This window comes from Nuphar pumila, chromosome 17, assembly GCF_984573655.1.
Source record: "Nuphar pumila chromosome 17, dmNupPumi1.hap1.1, whole genome shotgun sequence".
Lineage (NCBI taxonomy): Eukaryota > Viridiplantae > Streptophyta > Magnoliopsida > Nymphaeales > Nymphaeaceae > Nuphar > Nuphar pumila.
Genome location: NC_143265.1, coordinates 82,920,939 through 82,938,901, shown reverse-complemented (window position 1 = coordinate 82,938,901; position 17,963 = coordinate 82,920,939). Strand labels below are relative to the sequence as shown.

Here is a 17,963-nt window from a genome sequence, read left to right as displayed (position 1 = left end):
ATAAATTCTGTCACAGTTAGAATACGTGGTAATAAAATCTAAATTTTTTATAGTAGATATTCAGATGTGTGATCTAACTATAACCGAAAACCTTACCTCAAACTTAATCCGAAACAGAGAGAAATAAATCATTTACTAAAACTAGTTTTCTGTTTAATGAACAAACCTATTCGGTTCGCTCTTACCGAAGAGGCATCAACCAACAAAAATTCATAATGAATCAAATTTTGAAATTTTTATTGTAGTTAGATGGGTATGTCTGACAATATCTTAAAAAAAAATTAGGTATAAACTCCATGTCATCTGAAAATTAAAATTCATGCACTATAGCTTATTCCTGTTCTTGAATAAACTGCAGTTCATAAATTCTAGGTTTATGAAGCCAACTTTCGTGGTTTTTATTTCACAAACCACAATGAATCTATGCCTAAATTTTTTATATTATCTTAATTAATATATAAACTAATACTGATAAATTTTTTTGTCATAAGTAGAATGGGAGAAATAAAATCAATATTCACAAGCAGTCATTATCGAACTACTGTTAGGACAACAATTATGTTCTAACTTGAAGATGCCTTATTTTTCAATCTAGACGTCAAACAAACCTAAATTTATTTTTGTAACTTTCTCTATGTGTCAGGAACATTCTTATAAAATTTGAGAATTTTTTGAGTTATCATTTGGGAGAACCATTATATTCTTCTAAACTGATCAACATGAAAATTCAAGACATAATATAATTTCAATTAACACACCATTTAATTACATGTTTTTCATAAAAAAATGTATTTAACATAACCATGCATCATATTTATTTTATTTCAATATAACACACTATATATAGGAATGCACATAACATTCTCAGAGATCACATTCATCACGAAATCAACATAAGATCCAACACAAAGATCAAGGATTTCTTATAGTTGATTTTCTAAAGAAAGTTATTACAAACCAAAAATTGGTTTTCACAAAAATATGAATTCTATACTTGGATTTTTAAACCAATCATGCACATCTAATATCAAATCATCAAGAATATAATTTAACACATGTTGTACATAAAAAATCTAATACAAACCATGAGTAAAAAATCCCATAAAATGATTTGTACAAAAGCATCTATTGATTCATACAAAAAATCCCAAAAATGACAATTTTAACCTTCAACCTCAATATGAATTCTATACTTGGATTTTTAAACCAATCATGCACATCTAATATCAAATCATCAAGAATATAATTTAACACATGTTGTACATAAAAAATCTAATACAAACCATGAGTAAAAAATCCCATAAAATGATTTGTACAAAAGCATCTATTGATTCATACAAAAAATTCCAAAAATAATAGTTTTAAACTTCAACCTCAATATGATATCAGTTCATGCATGGACCGTGATTGATATATACATTTAAATGCATATGAGAATCCTCCCATATAACTCATATGCTCCTTGACATCATACATACATTCTTAGTTAGAATACACATACCTTAAATTGAAAATCGAAAAAAACACCAAAACTAATTCCGAAACCGTACAAGCTCTTCTTTCTTGATGAGCACCTCCTCCTCTTAGTTGCTCCGACAATGAAAGACCTCCAATATCAGCTTCATACCTTCCAAGAACTCTAATTAAGGGTGTGGAAGAGAGAGAAGGAAGAAAAAAGAAGAAAAGAAGAGAGAGAGAGAGGCGAGGCAGGGGTGTGAGTGGGCCCTCTTAGGCCTCCCGATTTAATTGGTAAGTATCTTTTCTTTTAGTTGGATTCCTAATTGGCTTAGAAAAGTCCAAGCCAACTAGGACTTTCAATCCTTTCTTGTTTTATTTGATTTTATTTTTTTATTTAATTTTTTTATTTAAGTAAGGTAGGTGGGGAAATCACACCTCCTTGGGGATTATTTGCATATGGGATCCATATCATATAGACTCCCTTCAAGGTAGTAGGGCCCACTTAGGGGGCATCCCACCATGGCGCCCCTTCTTACTTAAAATAACACTTAAAAACCTTAATTACATAGCCTATTTTCTAATTAGGAAACTATTGACTTTAATTTCATGTAGAATCCTATGTAATTTGATTCAAGAAGGTGAAAAATTTCAGACAAGGAGGATAAGCTCATATAGGGAGGGGCGTCCCACCTTCTTGGGATTCCTTCTTGATTAATTTATGCTAATTTAATTAATTACTAAATTAAATGTATTAAATTCTTATTTTGAATTTTCAATTCAATTATAAATTGAATTTAAATTTAAATGATATTCAATTAAGTTCACATTCCAAATTCAAATCCAATTTACATCTAAATCAAGTTCAGATCTAAATTCAAATGCCAAATCTAAATTTACTTTTAATTAAATCTAAATTAAATTAAATACCACATTCAAATTAACATTAAATTAATTCCAAATTAAATTCAATTCTAAATGAAATTTCAATTCACTTTGAATTAAATCTTAATTGAAATGCAAATTCACTTGATATTTAAATTTGAATTAACATTCACTCAATTCTAATTCGGATGAAAATTCAAATAAAATTAAATCCATAACTGTGACATGAAATTTATTTTTATTAATTTAATAGTTATCAAAAAATTCGCAGGTATTACACCTACACTTCCATCAAATGACTCACCATGTTCAAGCAGCTACGTCAAAAAAAAAAGGAAAAAAAAATGGTGTCTCGTATCACTGCCATCCCAATGAAAAGTACAAAAAATTCTATAACATCATCAAGAATTGAAGTGAGAATCTTAAAAGACCAACAACGAATGCAGAGGTAAACTGAAGAGAACATGTTTGATGAGGCATATACTACCGCATATAAACAATGCTCGAGACTTCCTATCCAGCAAGTTTCCGATCAACTTTTTCTTTAATTTCTTGACAATGGTCCGTGAGTTACCAGCGGGGGGGGGGGGGCTCCGCTTGTCTGGCAGGACCTGTTAGTGCACGTCACCTTCTGTTGAGGCTTTGCTTGCAAGTTCGAATCCCAATGGAACTGGTAGGGGTCTGCCTAACCCCAGCTTTCTCTGTCAAAAGAATTGGCCTTTCATGAGTTGATGCAAACAAGCGGCTCGCCATGTTTCCCAGCCCTTGCCCACGGGAACCTTAAGTTCGTCTCTCAACTCTATTGTAGTTATGGGCTTGATGTTTAGATTCAATCAACTTTCAACCTTGTCAGTTGTCAAGCAACAAAAAGAGAAGGGAGGTCGGTTTGGGTAAAATTCATCATGTCATATATAATATTTAACGCGATATCTTGCAAAATCAGCTTTTAGGTTTGTAAGAGGCGTTCCTCTCGATATTATCCTCTTTCCCCTCCGCTCTCTCATCCGTAGCAGAGAGAGAGAGAGAGAGAGAGAGAGAGAGAGAGAGAGAGAGATTGCAAAGAATGTCTTCTGCAAACGTATGGGTTCTGCTTGGGCTGGGCATCGCAGGCATCATCCTTATGAGCAGGAGGTTCAAGAAGGTTATCAAAGAGGATTTTGGTGCCTTCGTTGAGAGGTTTCAGCTGCTTCCTCCTCCTCAGCCCGCGCCTCCAAAGGCTCCCCACCCGCTCACGGGTCTCTCTTTCGCAGTTAAAGACATGTATTCTACTGTTTCACTCTCCTCCTACCCTTCTGTGTTCTTTTTATCCGCCGATTTTTTGTTGGTTTTTTCTTTTCTTCACTATGTCGAGAGTTTTTCCCTTGTTGGTCGATCGAATTATGAGGTGTATGTTTAGTTGGTGTGGGTTTAATGGCTTATTTCTACTTGCTCCTTCTATCTTCCTTAATTTTCTTGGTTAATACTTAGTTGGCCTGGGTATATCAGGCCAAAGCAGCGAAGTCACTTGGTTTTGGTACCTCATTTATTTGGTGTTCATTAGTGACGGTATATACAAATTTTCTTCCTTGTGTTCCTTTTCTACTTTTTCCTATGTGGATTTCTAGAAATTTGAATTGCGGTTCATCCGTGGATAGGTTTCTCGTAATAAACCTTGAATTCGTTTTTGTTTATTTTTTGTGCGAAAATTTCTTATTATGATTCTTCATTTTGTGTCATACGGGAAGGGTGCGACCGTATCAATGAGCTTTTTCGATTTTGTGATTGAATAATTTGCATGTTATATTCCATACGAAGAATCTGGAGAGCTAATGGGTTCAAGCTTAGGTACACTCCAAGCAAAAATAACCTTTTCAAGTTCAAGTTGTGGAATTCGCCACTGAGTGCCCCCAGATCTGGATAGCGGACGATCCTTGCTTGATTTCACTGTGATGGAGTGCAGCTCATTGCACTGGATGAAGGGCTTAATCTATTCTGCATATTGGTATATTCATGCTTTGACACAAGAGGCTTGTCTTTGTTGGTGGTTTTTGTGAGGAAGCACATATATATATCAACCTATTAGGCTTTTTGTGGTAGCATCTGCTTTCATCCTACCAACCATCAAATTGGATTTGGTGATAGCGTAATACAACATAGATAACATCCTTACAGTTCAAACTGATTTTCTTCCCATTGTTTTCTTCTGTTTCATTTTGAAAAGCATTTAACTATTATAGAAATTCGAGAACAAACTTATCAAGACAGAGAAAATGAAGAGATGCAAAGCTGTTAACCTGCATCCCAGCAGTAAAACCAAAAAGAAAAAGAATGAAAGAATTCCACATCTTGATATACTGCAGGAGAGCAGTCGGACATGAGTAAAATTTAGTACCAAAGAATGGAAGCGCTGTTCATGTACTCTTCATTTGTTTATTCTTGTGATTTTCTCTATATTTTATGATTTACCGTGCTACCTTGTAAATCTTTTTTTTTTTTTTGATGATATGTCTTGTAAATCTTCTTTCTTATGCAATTAATGAAATCTTGATTATGTAATTGGTTACCAGATTTGATATTGGTGGATACAGTACGGGTTTTGGTAGTTGGGTCTGGGAAAATACACATGAAGCTGCAGCACAAACATCTCCCGTGGTTTCTGCCCTCATAGAAGGAGGAGCAACTTGTATTGGAAAAACTGTCATGGATGAAATGGCATATAGGTATATAAACTCCATCAAAGTTTGTGCTGTCCTTGAGAAAAATTTAGATCTATACTTGTTCTTCTGCACTTTGCATTTTATAACTTTACTTGCTAATTTATTGTTTCCACTGGAATGATACGACGCAAGATGGAGTTGTTGGTCCTCAAGCTTATTTGGACTCTTTACTACATTCTTTATCTATTATTGTGGGGTATTTTTGTTTACCATATGTATTTTCTGTTGTGCCAGTGTTATCATGCATATGTTTATATTCCAATACCTTGTGGAGCTTTGACATAGGCACTTGCAAATTTCACTTATTTGATCAATGTGCATTATGTTAACATGTGATGCAGTCTCAGTGGAGAAAACAAGCATTTTGATACACCAACTAATCCGTTGGTTCCTTCACGTATGCCTGGAGGTTCTTCTAGTGGGTCTGCTGTAGCAGTTGCTGCTGGACTTGTGGATTTTTCGTTGGGTGAGTTTTTGCTTCACCTGTCCCTAATGTATTATGTAAGCGTAAGTGCGTAACTGTATTTGACCTTGAATGGATGAGCTCTCTTCTTGAGCTTTGAAGAATAATCCCCCCAATAACCTGCAGCTTTTTCTGTCCCTCTGGGTTAATTTCTCTTCTGTAGTTTCTGATAAAGTACTTATAGTTAATTATGCGGCCTGAGGAGAAATATCTAGTCCTTCATAAAATGAATATAATATAAAGTATAAACTCATAATATTCAAGGATCTAACATGACTTTAACTAACTTTTGCTGCTGAATGATCATGTATTTTCTTAACTTCTGGATTCATGTGAAATCATTTGTTTTTCTACCATATTTTATATTTCAAGGGTTCTACACAATGGAACTTTTTATTGATGCTGGCCCTGTTATTTGATTGTATTATATGAGCACTTCACCATACTCCTATCCCATGTTCAATGAGGCCATAAAATCTTGAAAAGGTAATAATTATTCACATAGTTCTATATTTTAAGTGATGTTGATATCTGGATTTCCTCAGTCTGCCGTTAAGACTTAAGATATAAGCTGAAGCCCTTAAGCTGTTTAATATTTAGTAACATATTAGATTATTTAGGCTGGTCATTGTTTGACTGTGAATAAGGAAATATCCATGTGAATCAAATGTTTGAAGCAGTGATTTTTTTTTTTAATTTTTTTAACGAGAACTTGGCCCTCTTTTGGTTGCCTCTTTCTTCATTTTTTTTCTCAACCTAGATTCTTAGCAAACACTGAAGGGTTGCATCTTCATTAGTTGATATTTGGTAATTGAATCATGTAAAAATTGATTCTATGGATGGACAATTCAAATATGATTTTTAGCTTTTTATGGATTGTCATTTCTGTATGTCGTTGTCTGTTTGATGATGAATCTTATGTATTGCTGTAAATCAATGCTAGGTACTGATACTGCTGGGGGAGTAAGAATACCAGGAGCATTCTGTGGTATCTTAGGTTTTCGCTCTTCACACGGAGCTGTATCTGGGATGGGCATTATTCCTGTTGCTCCAAGTCTCGATGCTGTTGGTATGTATTTGATAGATTTACCTTTTCTTTTATTTCTCTTGGATACTAATTGTATTAATATTTAATACATTTAATTAAACGACTAACCATTGTGCTAATTCCCAACAATGTTACTATCCGACCTCTTTCTATGATAGCATGTATCAGATAAAATGTTGTGTTAGACAATACACATGATACTTGTCTAGCAAGAGAGTTGTCTTGCAACACATGCACCCTGCTTTTACATGACAAATGATATCATGATGCTAGTAAAATGGATCTTGGTATTTGTTTGTTTTTCCATAATATATCTTGGTGGCATGAAAATGGCAACATTTTTATAAATTTATTATTCTTGTTTTGGACCTTGTTCCCTTCAAAGATGACATTCAGATTTATAGAGTAAAATGGTGGTCATCCTCAGGGAGATGGATTATGATACAGTAGTGATGAAGTTTGATTTCTTCAATCAATAAGAGATCTCCTAGCTGACCCCAATTGTTTTGGGATGAAGGCGTAGTTGTTGTTTTAATAAGAGATCTCCTAGATCAGTCATTTTTTTTCTAGAAGCAAGAAAATTTCCAGACTAGTCATTTCTGTCGCTATAATTAAATGATAGATTTATTTGTACTATTGAAGAACCAAGTAACAATAAAACCTTGCCAGTGCTCATTTTATCTAATAGCATAATTTCCATTTGATATCATTGATAAGCACTCTAATACATATGGCAAAATCTGTAAGCAATAAAGTCCACCTAGTTAAATAACTATGTTGGATTGGTAACTCGAGATGGCTGGTTCCTCGCTTTTAATGTTAGAATGGCTAGATACTGCTATTATGTACTGTTGGATACTATTAAAAAAAAGTTTATATCCACAGATAGATATTTTATTTTTTCGTGTTATTCTATGTCTATGTATATATTCGTAGTCTTTGTGAAAATTTCCTGTATCATACCACCCATACTGTGTGGTATCATTATCTATATCATTATCTAGCCCATGACACATGCTATGTGCATTACAGTCTGATGCTTTTTTGCATGATATGGTTAGGCTATGTGTTTTTCACCTAATGTGACGTTTCAAAAGGCTAACTAAACAGGCATGCACAGTTAGCAGCACGCTGTGTTGTGCATTCTTCTGAGATCAAGGGTTAGCGACACTACTATCATGATTATGCTTGAACTGAACTTTTTACCAGCTTCTCATTTGTTCCCATTTGATAAAAATATATAGGATTGAGAATTGCAAGTAACTTCTCATTTATCACCATATGATGTCAATTTAATGGTTCTCATAGGGGAATTAAATTAGCATAAACCTTATTATGGCTATGTTAGAAGGATTCTTCATTTTCATTTCATACCTATGATGATACAAACCATGGGTATTCACTAGAGTGAAATACAAAGCTAGTTTCTGATTGATAAAGGAAATGATCTTGTCATGTAACTTGTATTCATTTTGAGTTATTTTTCAATTTTAATATTTTAGATAGTAATAAAATCTATAATTCTTTTTAACCAATCACCTTGGAGTTATCCGGGGTTGATTATCATATCAGGTTACTAGAGTTCAGTTTGGAATTGACACGATAAAAAGTTTGAACTTGTTTTTTGGAACAAAACAAAACCATGCTCAACAAGTCAAGCTTAGGCGAGAAGCTCAAGCATGATTATCATAGCGAGTCAAGCCTGAGCAACCAATTCTAAATTCTACCTAGCTTGTTTACATGCCTAGAGTCTTTGATGTCTAAACCTTGGACTTCTAGTCTATGATGGTTGTTGCTTGCTTTCTTAACCTACCCAGACCTCATGGAATTTCTTTTTGTGCCCAATCTCAAGCAAAGTTATTCTTGCAATCTGAGTCAATCACTGATAACATAAACAAGAGAATTCAGCAAAATGTTAGTGTTGTGATATGATCATAGAATCAGAATCATTGTGATAAAAGAAACTATATTATGATTAGATTCAGTCTCGCTCGATATTGTTACAGTTCACCTAGTGTAAGGTTGTATTTGAGTCAAATCTAGTTGGGTTGAGTCTTGTGGGTCTTTGTAATAATGGGTCGTGACCCTTTTCGGAAGGAGAGTAGGTATAAGGAATTGGGTATGGGTCCTAAGATCCATTTGTAATTTGGTTTGGGTTTGGATCAGGTGTGAGGAAACAGGGTCAGATCCAGATCCAGGCTAACCCATTTGGGCATGCAGTTTGGGGAGCTCTAAAGGGCCATGAACCTAAAAATGGGAGGTGAGGCTCATTAGCCTAAGCCTCCTTGGGTGTCTCTCGGAAGTTTGGGAAACTTAAGGGTCTCTCCATATTTGAGGGTAAGATGAAGAATGGGCCTGCTGCATTCACCTTAGCACCTTGATATCCTAAAGATTTCCTCAAGGGACGTTCATGCTATCCTGCCTATACCTTAGTATAGATCGATCTAAGGTTATATGAAGGAATGCTAGTGGTGGGACTGGGTTTTGTTGGATGTATTATTGTATTGCGAGTGCCTCCTCTCTAATAAGGCAACCTCATGTATTTTGAAGTTTTTTGTTTGATTTACATAGCAATAGAGAAGAAATGCATCCTGCAACAACTTTTCCCAGTTCTCCCTTTTGAACAATAGGATGTAGAGCATTATAGTTTTTTTCTCTTCATCTGAAATCTGAATTGATTGTGTTTTTGCATAAAAGCTAAAACATTTCTATTGAACACTTGTTATCCCATGCAGGATGGTTTGCTAAAGATCCTAGTATATTGCGTCGTGTGGGACATGTGCTTTTGCAGATTCCATATGCAGAATCACGGCAGCCTAGATCTGTTATTGTGGCTGATGACTGTTTTCAACTTGTGAAAGCTCCTGCAGACCGGATTGTTCAGGTGGTCATTAGATCCACAGAGAAGTTCTATGGAAGTATGTATTTCTGCTACTTCTGTTTCTCTTTCTTCTTTGAAATTCTGTTGGTTGCCTTCTGCTCATCTGAAGAAGATCTTGTCATTTTTTTACAGGACAAGTTATAAGGCATGCAAATCTGGGAGAATATTTACTGTCAAAAGTTCCAAGCTTGAAACATTTTCAAAAGGAGTCTGGAAATGGGGAATTAAAAGTTTCATCTTTAAGGACACTTGCAGAAGCTATGTTGTTTCTGCAGAGGTGTGCACCTTCTGTATGGGATTTCTTTTAAAGTTTTGTTTTTATGGCAGGTTTTCATCTGATTTTATCAAAATATTATATTGAAATTTGCAGTTATTATCAATGTTTCTGATACTTCTTCTTCCATGGAATAGCTGTAGAAGGTTTATTTAATTAGCAATTTAGCATTCTAGATCACTTTTGCATGTTAAGCTTTCTTGTTCTCAATGTTCTGTGTTTATCGAGTCATGGTTGCATGTTTTCAATGGCTTTTGTTGCTTTGGATTTTCTGTGTCCTCGTTTTAACTTAAGCTTGGTTTTCTTGATCAAACAGGCAGACTAATCACATTTCTTTTGTATATGCTATTCACTTTGTGCATTCCTCTCTTTCTTCCCATGGTAATTTTGTTATCTCATCGCAGTTTGGTCTCTTGATGTTGGAGACTTGGCTCACCATTGAAACAACTAAGAGTTGAAAATCCTCTTCCTTGCAAATGTTTTTGTGAATAATTTTTGGTGGCTTTGTGGATTAATTGGAAAGTCAGGAGGCTATTTATTCATTTTTTCCTACAATAAGCAATTTGTGTGTCCCTGGTTAATGAAGGGCTGTATTTCTGGGGACCCTGTTCTGGTCACAGATTTTGTTCATTGCATGAAGTAATAACCTTCCCCCATAACCTTCCCCCTTGTTCTCTTATGTTAACTTCTTGATAAGCTTTTATCTATTTATTCTTTTGTGTGTCTGTGTAGTATATCTCTTGTCAAACTTGAGAGGTTTCACTACCTTATCCGAGAGGTTTCAGCTGCAAACCATGAGTGCTACTCTCTTTGTTTGGCTATTCAAAGGAGGGGAACAACAATAAGATCAACTTGTGCTTTCAAAAGAAAATGTGATAGCTATTGACAAGCTAAACAGATTTGTTTTGAATTGGCAAAGTTTTGATTGGAATATATTTATTATATGAAGTGTCAATGCTACAAAAATAAATTTCTTAACAGCTATGAGTTGTTGGTGCTTTGCATTTCAAGAGATATGAAGCAGGATCTGTGCTTACTACCTTTTGAAGGTAGTTTGTTTGTAAAAAAAATATAGTTTCATAACATGTTATACGTCGTGGTTGATGTCATAAAATTGAACAGTTCCTGGTGCTGAATTTGAACAAATGTTGAAGCTTTTATATGTTTTCTAAAATGAAGAAATAGGTACAGAGGAAAAAGGGGTACTAAAGATAACAAGTCATCATTCTACAGCAGCTTTCCTATGCTTCATATTTTTTTGGTTGTCTGATGTGATTCGAGTGCTTCATGCAGGAACGAATTCAAAAACAACCATGAGGATTGGATTAATTCTCACAAGCCTGATTTAAGTCCAACCATTTTGTCATATGTGTGTATGACATCAGACACAACAGATGAATGCATCGCCCAGTGCCAGTCAATCAGGAATGAAGCACGATCTGCTCTTACGGCCCTTTTGAAGGTAGATTGTTCCTCGGAAAAAACATGGATTCTAATGTGTTCTTGAATTTCATAGTCACTTGTGAGTTCCAATTCATTGTTTGCTGTTTCGTCTTTTATATTTTTCAAATTCTACCTGCAGGAGGATGGTATTCTTGTGATCCCTACAGCTCCTGGTCCACCACCAAAACTTGGAGCAAAGGAAATATATTCCAAGGAATATCAGTCTCGATCTTTCAGTTTGTTGGCTATAGCAAGTATGTCTGGGTGTTGTCAGGTATGATAGTTTGTCAGTTTAATCTTATGCTAGCATCTACCAGTCAGTCAGTGGACTTGTTTATTCTCTACTTACTGTAAGAGTTCAGCTATTTTATTTTGGTCCCTTTTATACTATATTTTTCCATCTTTGACCCCCCCCCCCCCCCCCCCCCCATCACTTTCTTTCAGCTGGAACTGGCTTTATCTTTTCTTAACTATTGACACTAATAAAAAAACATTCGTTCATTGTGGAGTCAACATTCTGATGAAATTGTATCTTTAATTTTACTAGGGTAATGGATTATTTCAGTTTTGTTTTGATTATTGTCTCTTGACAGGTTACGGTACCGCTAGGATCTCATGACAAGTGTCCTATAGCAGTGTCATTGGCTGCCAGACATGGAGCTGATCGATTTTTGCTGGATACTGTTCAAGCTATGTATGCTTCTCTTCAGGAGGAGGCCAATACAGCTGAGAAATGCAAATCATCGACTAATGCCATCAGTCAAGAAGAGCAGGCTGAGATTGCTAAAGAAAAGGTGATTTATTTTTGTGGTTTGCTTTGTTCATATATGAAACAAATCTAAGCCTTGAGACGACAAATATAGATTTGGAACTCACTAGTTTATGTCATGTTTTGTGAAATGTCCATTAGAACAACATGCTTATTCAATTTGCCTAAAGCATGCTACTGACTCTGTCAGCTTCTACATAAACCACTAGTTATTGCTGAGTCTTATGATTGTTCAGTTGACTACGTTTTAGTCAATTAAAATAAGTTAATGCTGTTAGCATTGGCATCGTTAGTGAAGAAGATATTGTATGGTAACATCATTATTCATTAGCAAAGGGTGAAGTAACTCATTCCAAGCATGTCTTTGGGTTAGATCAGAAAAAGCTGGGCTGTTGAATGTAATCACATAAAAAGAAGGCGGTTATATGTAAACATGTTCTGAGTCATGTTTTGTTTAATTGCTACTATATTATCAGAAGCTGCAGAACTTTTAGAATATTGCAAGAAAGTGACAGCACCTTGTTGTTTAATATTATAGTGGTAATATCATAATAATGTCTCATTGTTATCCGCTTCCTTGGGAAATATCATTTCTTTCTTTTAGAGAAAGCTGGTAACATCATTATTAATTGGCCAAGGGTGAAAAGTTAATTCATTCCAAGCATGTCTTTTGGGTGGGATCAGAAAAAGCAGGGTTGTTCAAAGCAATTACATAAAAAGAAGGTGGTTATATGAAAAAATGCGACAAGTCATGTTTTGTTTAATTTCGACTATATTATCAGAAATGACAACTTTTAAAATATTGCAAGAAAGTGACAATACCTTGTTGTTTAATCTTATAGTGGTAATATCATGATGGCATCTCATTGTCATCTGCTTCTTTGTGAAACATTGACTCTTTCTTTTGCAGAAAGATCTTGATCTGACTTAGCTTTCCAATGGAACTTCAAGGAAATAAAACTGTTGCAAGTCTCTTGAGGACCTGACATGAGCGTTCTTGTTCACTTTGATACATGTGTGTGTGTGTGCTTCCACTGCTTCAGCAGTACCTATTAGTGGTTCAGAGTTTGCTAATGCATATGCAAACACAACATTAGATAATCATGCCCAGAATAGCAATTCAGAAAGCTCTGTTAAGAGAAAAAAGCTAAGTTGTCCATCTTGTTTGGTATAAGCTATGTAATATGGGTACTTTTAGAAGTGTTCCCTACCTTTGTCTAGCTTTGTCAACGCTGGTAGTAGTACTGGTACTTCATAGGTTCGAGTTAGGCCAGTTTCATATCTACTTGATCCAGACCTGACCGGTTACCTTATCTGTTCATCCATTCTTGTATTGCATTTGATACACACACACATGCACATGTGCATGCTTGTGTACATACATATATGTGTATATATACGATATTTTTCTTAAAAAATAGCATACTTGCACATATATGATAGTCGTAACCCCGTGTCCATACTTTTAGAAATTCATGTGTTGTGTGCCCTATGTACCGGCACCTGCATTCGTACCTATGGGACATAGGGCATAAGCAGTTCAAAACAAGAATAAACGCTTTACAGGTAGAGTTATACAAAGATCAGTTTATCTTGTACAGTGTTTCCTATTTCATCATAAAGTTTCTCAGTTTATTTGTTAGATAAGAGTCTAGTTATCTAGTTGTTTTTTGATAAATTTAAGTGCTAGAAGGGCAAGTTATGGAGGCAATGTCTTCATTACATGTTAGGTTTTCTGTCTAATAGTGATCTTTGTTTTTTATTATTCATTTATGCCCTTTATCTTGGCCTTGCCTTGGAAAGTAGAGCAATGCAGCATAACCTTTGACAACAGAGAATGTGTTTTAACATCATGATGTATTGCTGATGCAACCGCCTTAGCATTCGAAGTGATAAATTCAAGTTGGTATATATTGTAAGGTTGGTGTGAAGGATGTTAATAGCTGCTTGTGCAACATGTCACAAACAGTCAATCATATTTTGGGTAAAAGTATTACTATATATTATACAGCTAGAACAATGGGTAATCTTGCATAAATCTTGTTTCTTCTGATGATTTGATGAATGTTAATTAAAGTTGATATGCCTCTAATCATTAGAGGCACATATGATCATTTTTTCCCAAAATAGAAAAATATATTATCTATTGCCCTTTTCTTTAGCAATTAAGGAATAATCATCAAAATTTGAACATTAGTCATTAGGAGATAGTATTATGAGGAAACAACTGTTTCCATTATGTTTTATGTGTTCAAAATTGCCAATTAGCAATCACTTGTTAGTATAGGGAGCTCACGATTGCCAAATCTTATGTATTAGGTCACTCTTAATAAAGAATTTCTCCAAATTTGGCATCCATTTACCATACTCCATGCATCTCTCTTCATTTGTGTATGTTAATAGAGCCTTGATCTAAGTGGAGCTGCCTAAGTTTGGCAGGACCTTCTTTGGTCCTACCTACCCACCAGAGTCCCACCCAGTACAACTTTTGAGTTTTGACTTATCTCAGCCAACTTCTCTCTATGGCAGAACCAACCAGGCCACCTCTATCTAGCCTACATTTTTTTTATTGGCTCCACCAAATCTTCTTTGGAACATGTTTTCCATTACAAAGTCATCCGAATTTCAGTTTGAACACCTTGATTCAGGGATGACTTTGGTCTGACAGGATTTAAATTGAAACTTGCTATCTTGGATGATGTCCATATCCATATATTCTAGATTCTTGTCTCTATGCTCCTCAAACCTGGTCATAGTTTTGGGAAATTGGTATTAGTGAATTCACAAACCTGTGTGTGTGTGTGTGTGTGTGTGTGTGTGTGTGTGTGTGCTGATCTCTTTCAAATATGTCACATTATTATACTAGTCAGAACTTGTACAAATTATTAAGTTTGTGAATATTTGTCTGATTTGATCATCGTTCTTGGTTAATTCTTAGTGAATGTCTGTCTGAACCGATTATGTACCTACACTTTCATGCATGGAATGTTGGTCCATCTGAATATGCTTAGTTTTACCACGTGGTACTAGTCATGAATACATGAAATTGCATGGCTCAAACCTGTTGAATGTGAAAGAGAAGACCCAATGTTGTCCTGCTGCCACATGTAAAGGTGTGCCAGTTTCTGATCCAAATCTCATAGTTGTAAAAACTCTCGTGACTTACAAACACACGGCAGCGTGATAATGTGGGCTTGACTTTTGGATTCTGTTAGAAGTCACCCTATCACTACTCTAGAGGTATTACAATTCATTTCCAGACATGGTAATTTCCACTGAGCCAGTGGCTCTTTGGTCCAGGCTTATTCAAGCACGATATATACTTTTGACTCTTGAGCCTATGATTTCAAGAGAGCTGATACAAATTGTTCTTGCTAGTTTTCCATTTTTATTCAAGCACGTTTTTTACTTGACTCGAGTCTGATTTCAAGAAAGTCAATACAAATTATTTCCTGCTATTTTCACATTCTCATTCACCTATTTTCTGCTATTGTTGCCTTGTGCAGGGAAATACTGCTTACAAAGAGAAGCAATGGCAGAAGGCAATCAGCTTCTATTCAGAAGCGATTAAACTCAATGTGAAGAATGCAACATACTACAGTAATAGGGCTGCAGCTTATTTGGAGTTGGGGAGGTATGATATTGCATCTGTTTCTTGGAATTAAAATAACTGTTCACTACACTTTTGCTTGACAGTTTTCTCTTCTCATGTAGCTTTTTGCAAGCTGAAGCTGATTGTAGCACAGCCATCACCCTTGATAAAAAGGTGGGTGATTAATCAATCATATATTTCTCTGGTTATGCATTGATGGCCATGAATTAAGATAAGGTTCAGGTTGCTCTACTTGAATTTGTATGTTTGGAATTGATTGCATAAGATTTGGATTCTCTTTGTTTTTCTACCTGTTTTCTGTCTTTTTCCTGAATAGGTGGCTGAACAGGAGAAACATGATGAGCATGCATATACACCCACACACATATACAGACGCATATTTGCAATAGTGTTTATGCCAGAGTTGATGGAATAATACACCGCAAGGAAACTCACTATGAATAACTGGGAATATTTGATGGGACACTGACATATTTCTACAGTATGAGTGTTTAATAACTGTTAAAATTGTGCACGTTGGTTGTAAAATAACACGGGTGTGAGAGCATGGTTACATCTCATAGAAATTTTCCCTATAAAAAAGAATGTGACGTTAAAGACTTTGAACTAAAAACTGCTTCTAAAACATTTGCTGCCATTTGTATTTTTGAATCCTAGAGCTTTGAATTGAAGCGTCTGATTTCTTCCATAAACAAATTTGGATAGAAGTCCTCTGGTCATGCTTTTGGATTAAAGCAGACCATGTGTAAATAAAAAACTCAAAAATTTAGTTATTCTCTTGTCCTGTTAAAGCAAACTCGAGAAATGAAGATCAAGCTTCTTACAAAGCATAGACGTCAAGTGAGACTGGGAGAGTTTTTAGCTGATGGCTCTCTTATGGGGCCGTCTCCACTTTATCTTATAGTCTTGGATAGGCCAACACAGATCTTGGGCAGACAATGGAGGATATTAAACTGGATCTGTATTTGGTTTATACCATGGTTGCCAGTCGAGGAAGCGATACGGGAAGCGGGAGCGGGAAGCGAGGCACTTTCAAAATTTTAGGAAGCGGGAAGCGTGGGCAGACTTAGAAGCGAATCACGAACCATCTCAAAAGTGACCTAGGAAGCGAACCGGAAGCGACCTAGGAAGCGGAAAAAGAAGAGAATAAAAATAAAAAAATAAAAAATGAAAAAAGATGGAAGTGAGGGGGAAGCATGCTTCCCAAGAAAAAGGGACGCTTCCCCGCACATTTTGGAAGCGCGACGTTTCCCGCTTCTGAAACGTGTATCGGGGCGCTTCCCCTATGGTATAGGCGCTTCCGGTAACTTTGGTTTATACCTTGATGGCTTGATCTTAGTCAAGGTTTCACCTTTTTCACAATTGGATTCATATGTTTTTAAATCTCTACTGCTTAAGCTTTTGTAAATTTCTGCAGCTTACTATTGGTTGTGGAATGTAGTGAAAAGTCTCCTTGACTTCTTTTTTGCTTTTTTTTACAGAATGTGAAGGCCTATTTGAGAAGGGGAACTGCACGGGAGATGCTTGGTTATTATAAAGAATCCATTGAAGGTAATCTTGCATGATAAAATTTTAAAACCATTTTTAAGCTTTGTGATAGACTTTTGATTAGCCATTTTGTTCATTGCAAGTGCCAGATACTGTAGTGGCTCCTGTATATCATCAAAATTCCATAAATTTTCTGCTTTTGATTGGCCGTGTAGTAGTCGATTCATACACACTGCTATCCGTTTTTATAGTTGCCTCCTCTGCTGATGATACACCTAAAAAGCATTATGGTTCAATATATTTGTTTCATTGTTTTGCAGATTTTAGACATGCTCTTGTTCTTGAACCCACAAATAAGACTGCACAACTTGCTGTCAATAGATTGAAGAAATTATTTTAGTAGTGCCACCAACAATAAACATTCAAGGTTTCGACAGCCTACATATTTTTTCTTGGGGGTTCCAGCGGACTCACGTTCTACTCTTGATGGGGCAAGGGCTAGATTGCTGAGAGGTTCAATCCTTAAATCTATCATTGCTTGTGCAGCACTGAGGGACGTCTGAAGATTGTACAAATTGGCTCCCACCGATACTTTGATTTGCATTCAGCAATCAGGGAAGTTCAGTTTTGTCATTTTTTCCATATTCAAATCAAAAGTGGTCTTCCGGCTTTCATTGTTGTACTTAACTGAGGCTTACGATTCTTCTCACCGTAGTTATTTTTGTTAGTTTATTAATTGCACAAGACATATTGGTTGATTCCTTTTAACTGTTTTGAGGTATCTTTAAATTGCTAGGCTGCTAATTGGCTTTCTCAATGCTGTGCAGTTTCATTCAAAGCTACAATTTTGTGTCTATTACGATCACTTCCAGAACTAGATTTCATAGTTTTCTCTCTTTTTTGTGTGGAGGAAACTGATTCGATTCTATAATAAGATTGGTACAAACT

The 17,963-nt window shown here is 35.6% G+C and overlaps 1 protein-coding gene across 1 annotated transcript; it reads left to right on the top strand.

Moving 5' to 3' along the window:
• Positions 1–3,283: 3,283 nt before the first annotated feature.
• LOC149812529 (outer envelope protein 64, chloroplastic-like) lies at positions 3,284–17,832 on the top strand. The gene is made up of 13 exons (XM_089992745.1): positions 3,284–3,600; positions 4,887–5,039; positions 5,378–5,502; positions 6,443–6,568; positions 9,283–9,465; positions 9,561–9,705; positions 10,996–11,164; positions 11,285–11,419; positions 11,739–11,939; positions 15,421–15,548; positions 15,629–15,680; positions 17,009–17,078; positions 17,336–17,832. The coding sequence occupies exons 1-13, from the start codon at positions 3,404–3,406 to the stop codon at positions 17,413–17,415; spliced, it is 1,764 nt and encodes a 587-aa protein (XP_089848871.1). The 5' UTR covers positions 3,284–3,403; the 3' UTR covers positions 17,416–17,832.
• The last annotated feature ends 131 nt before the right edge of the window (positions 17,833–17,963 follow it).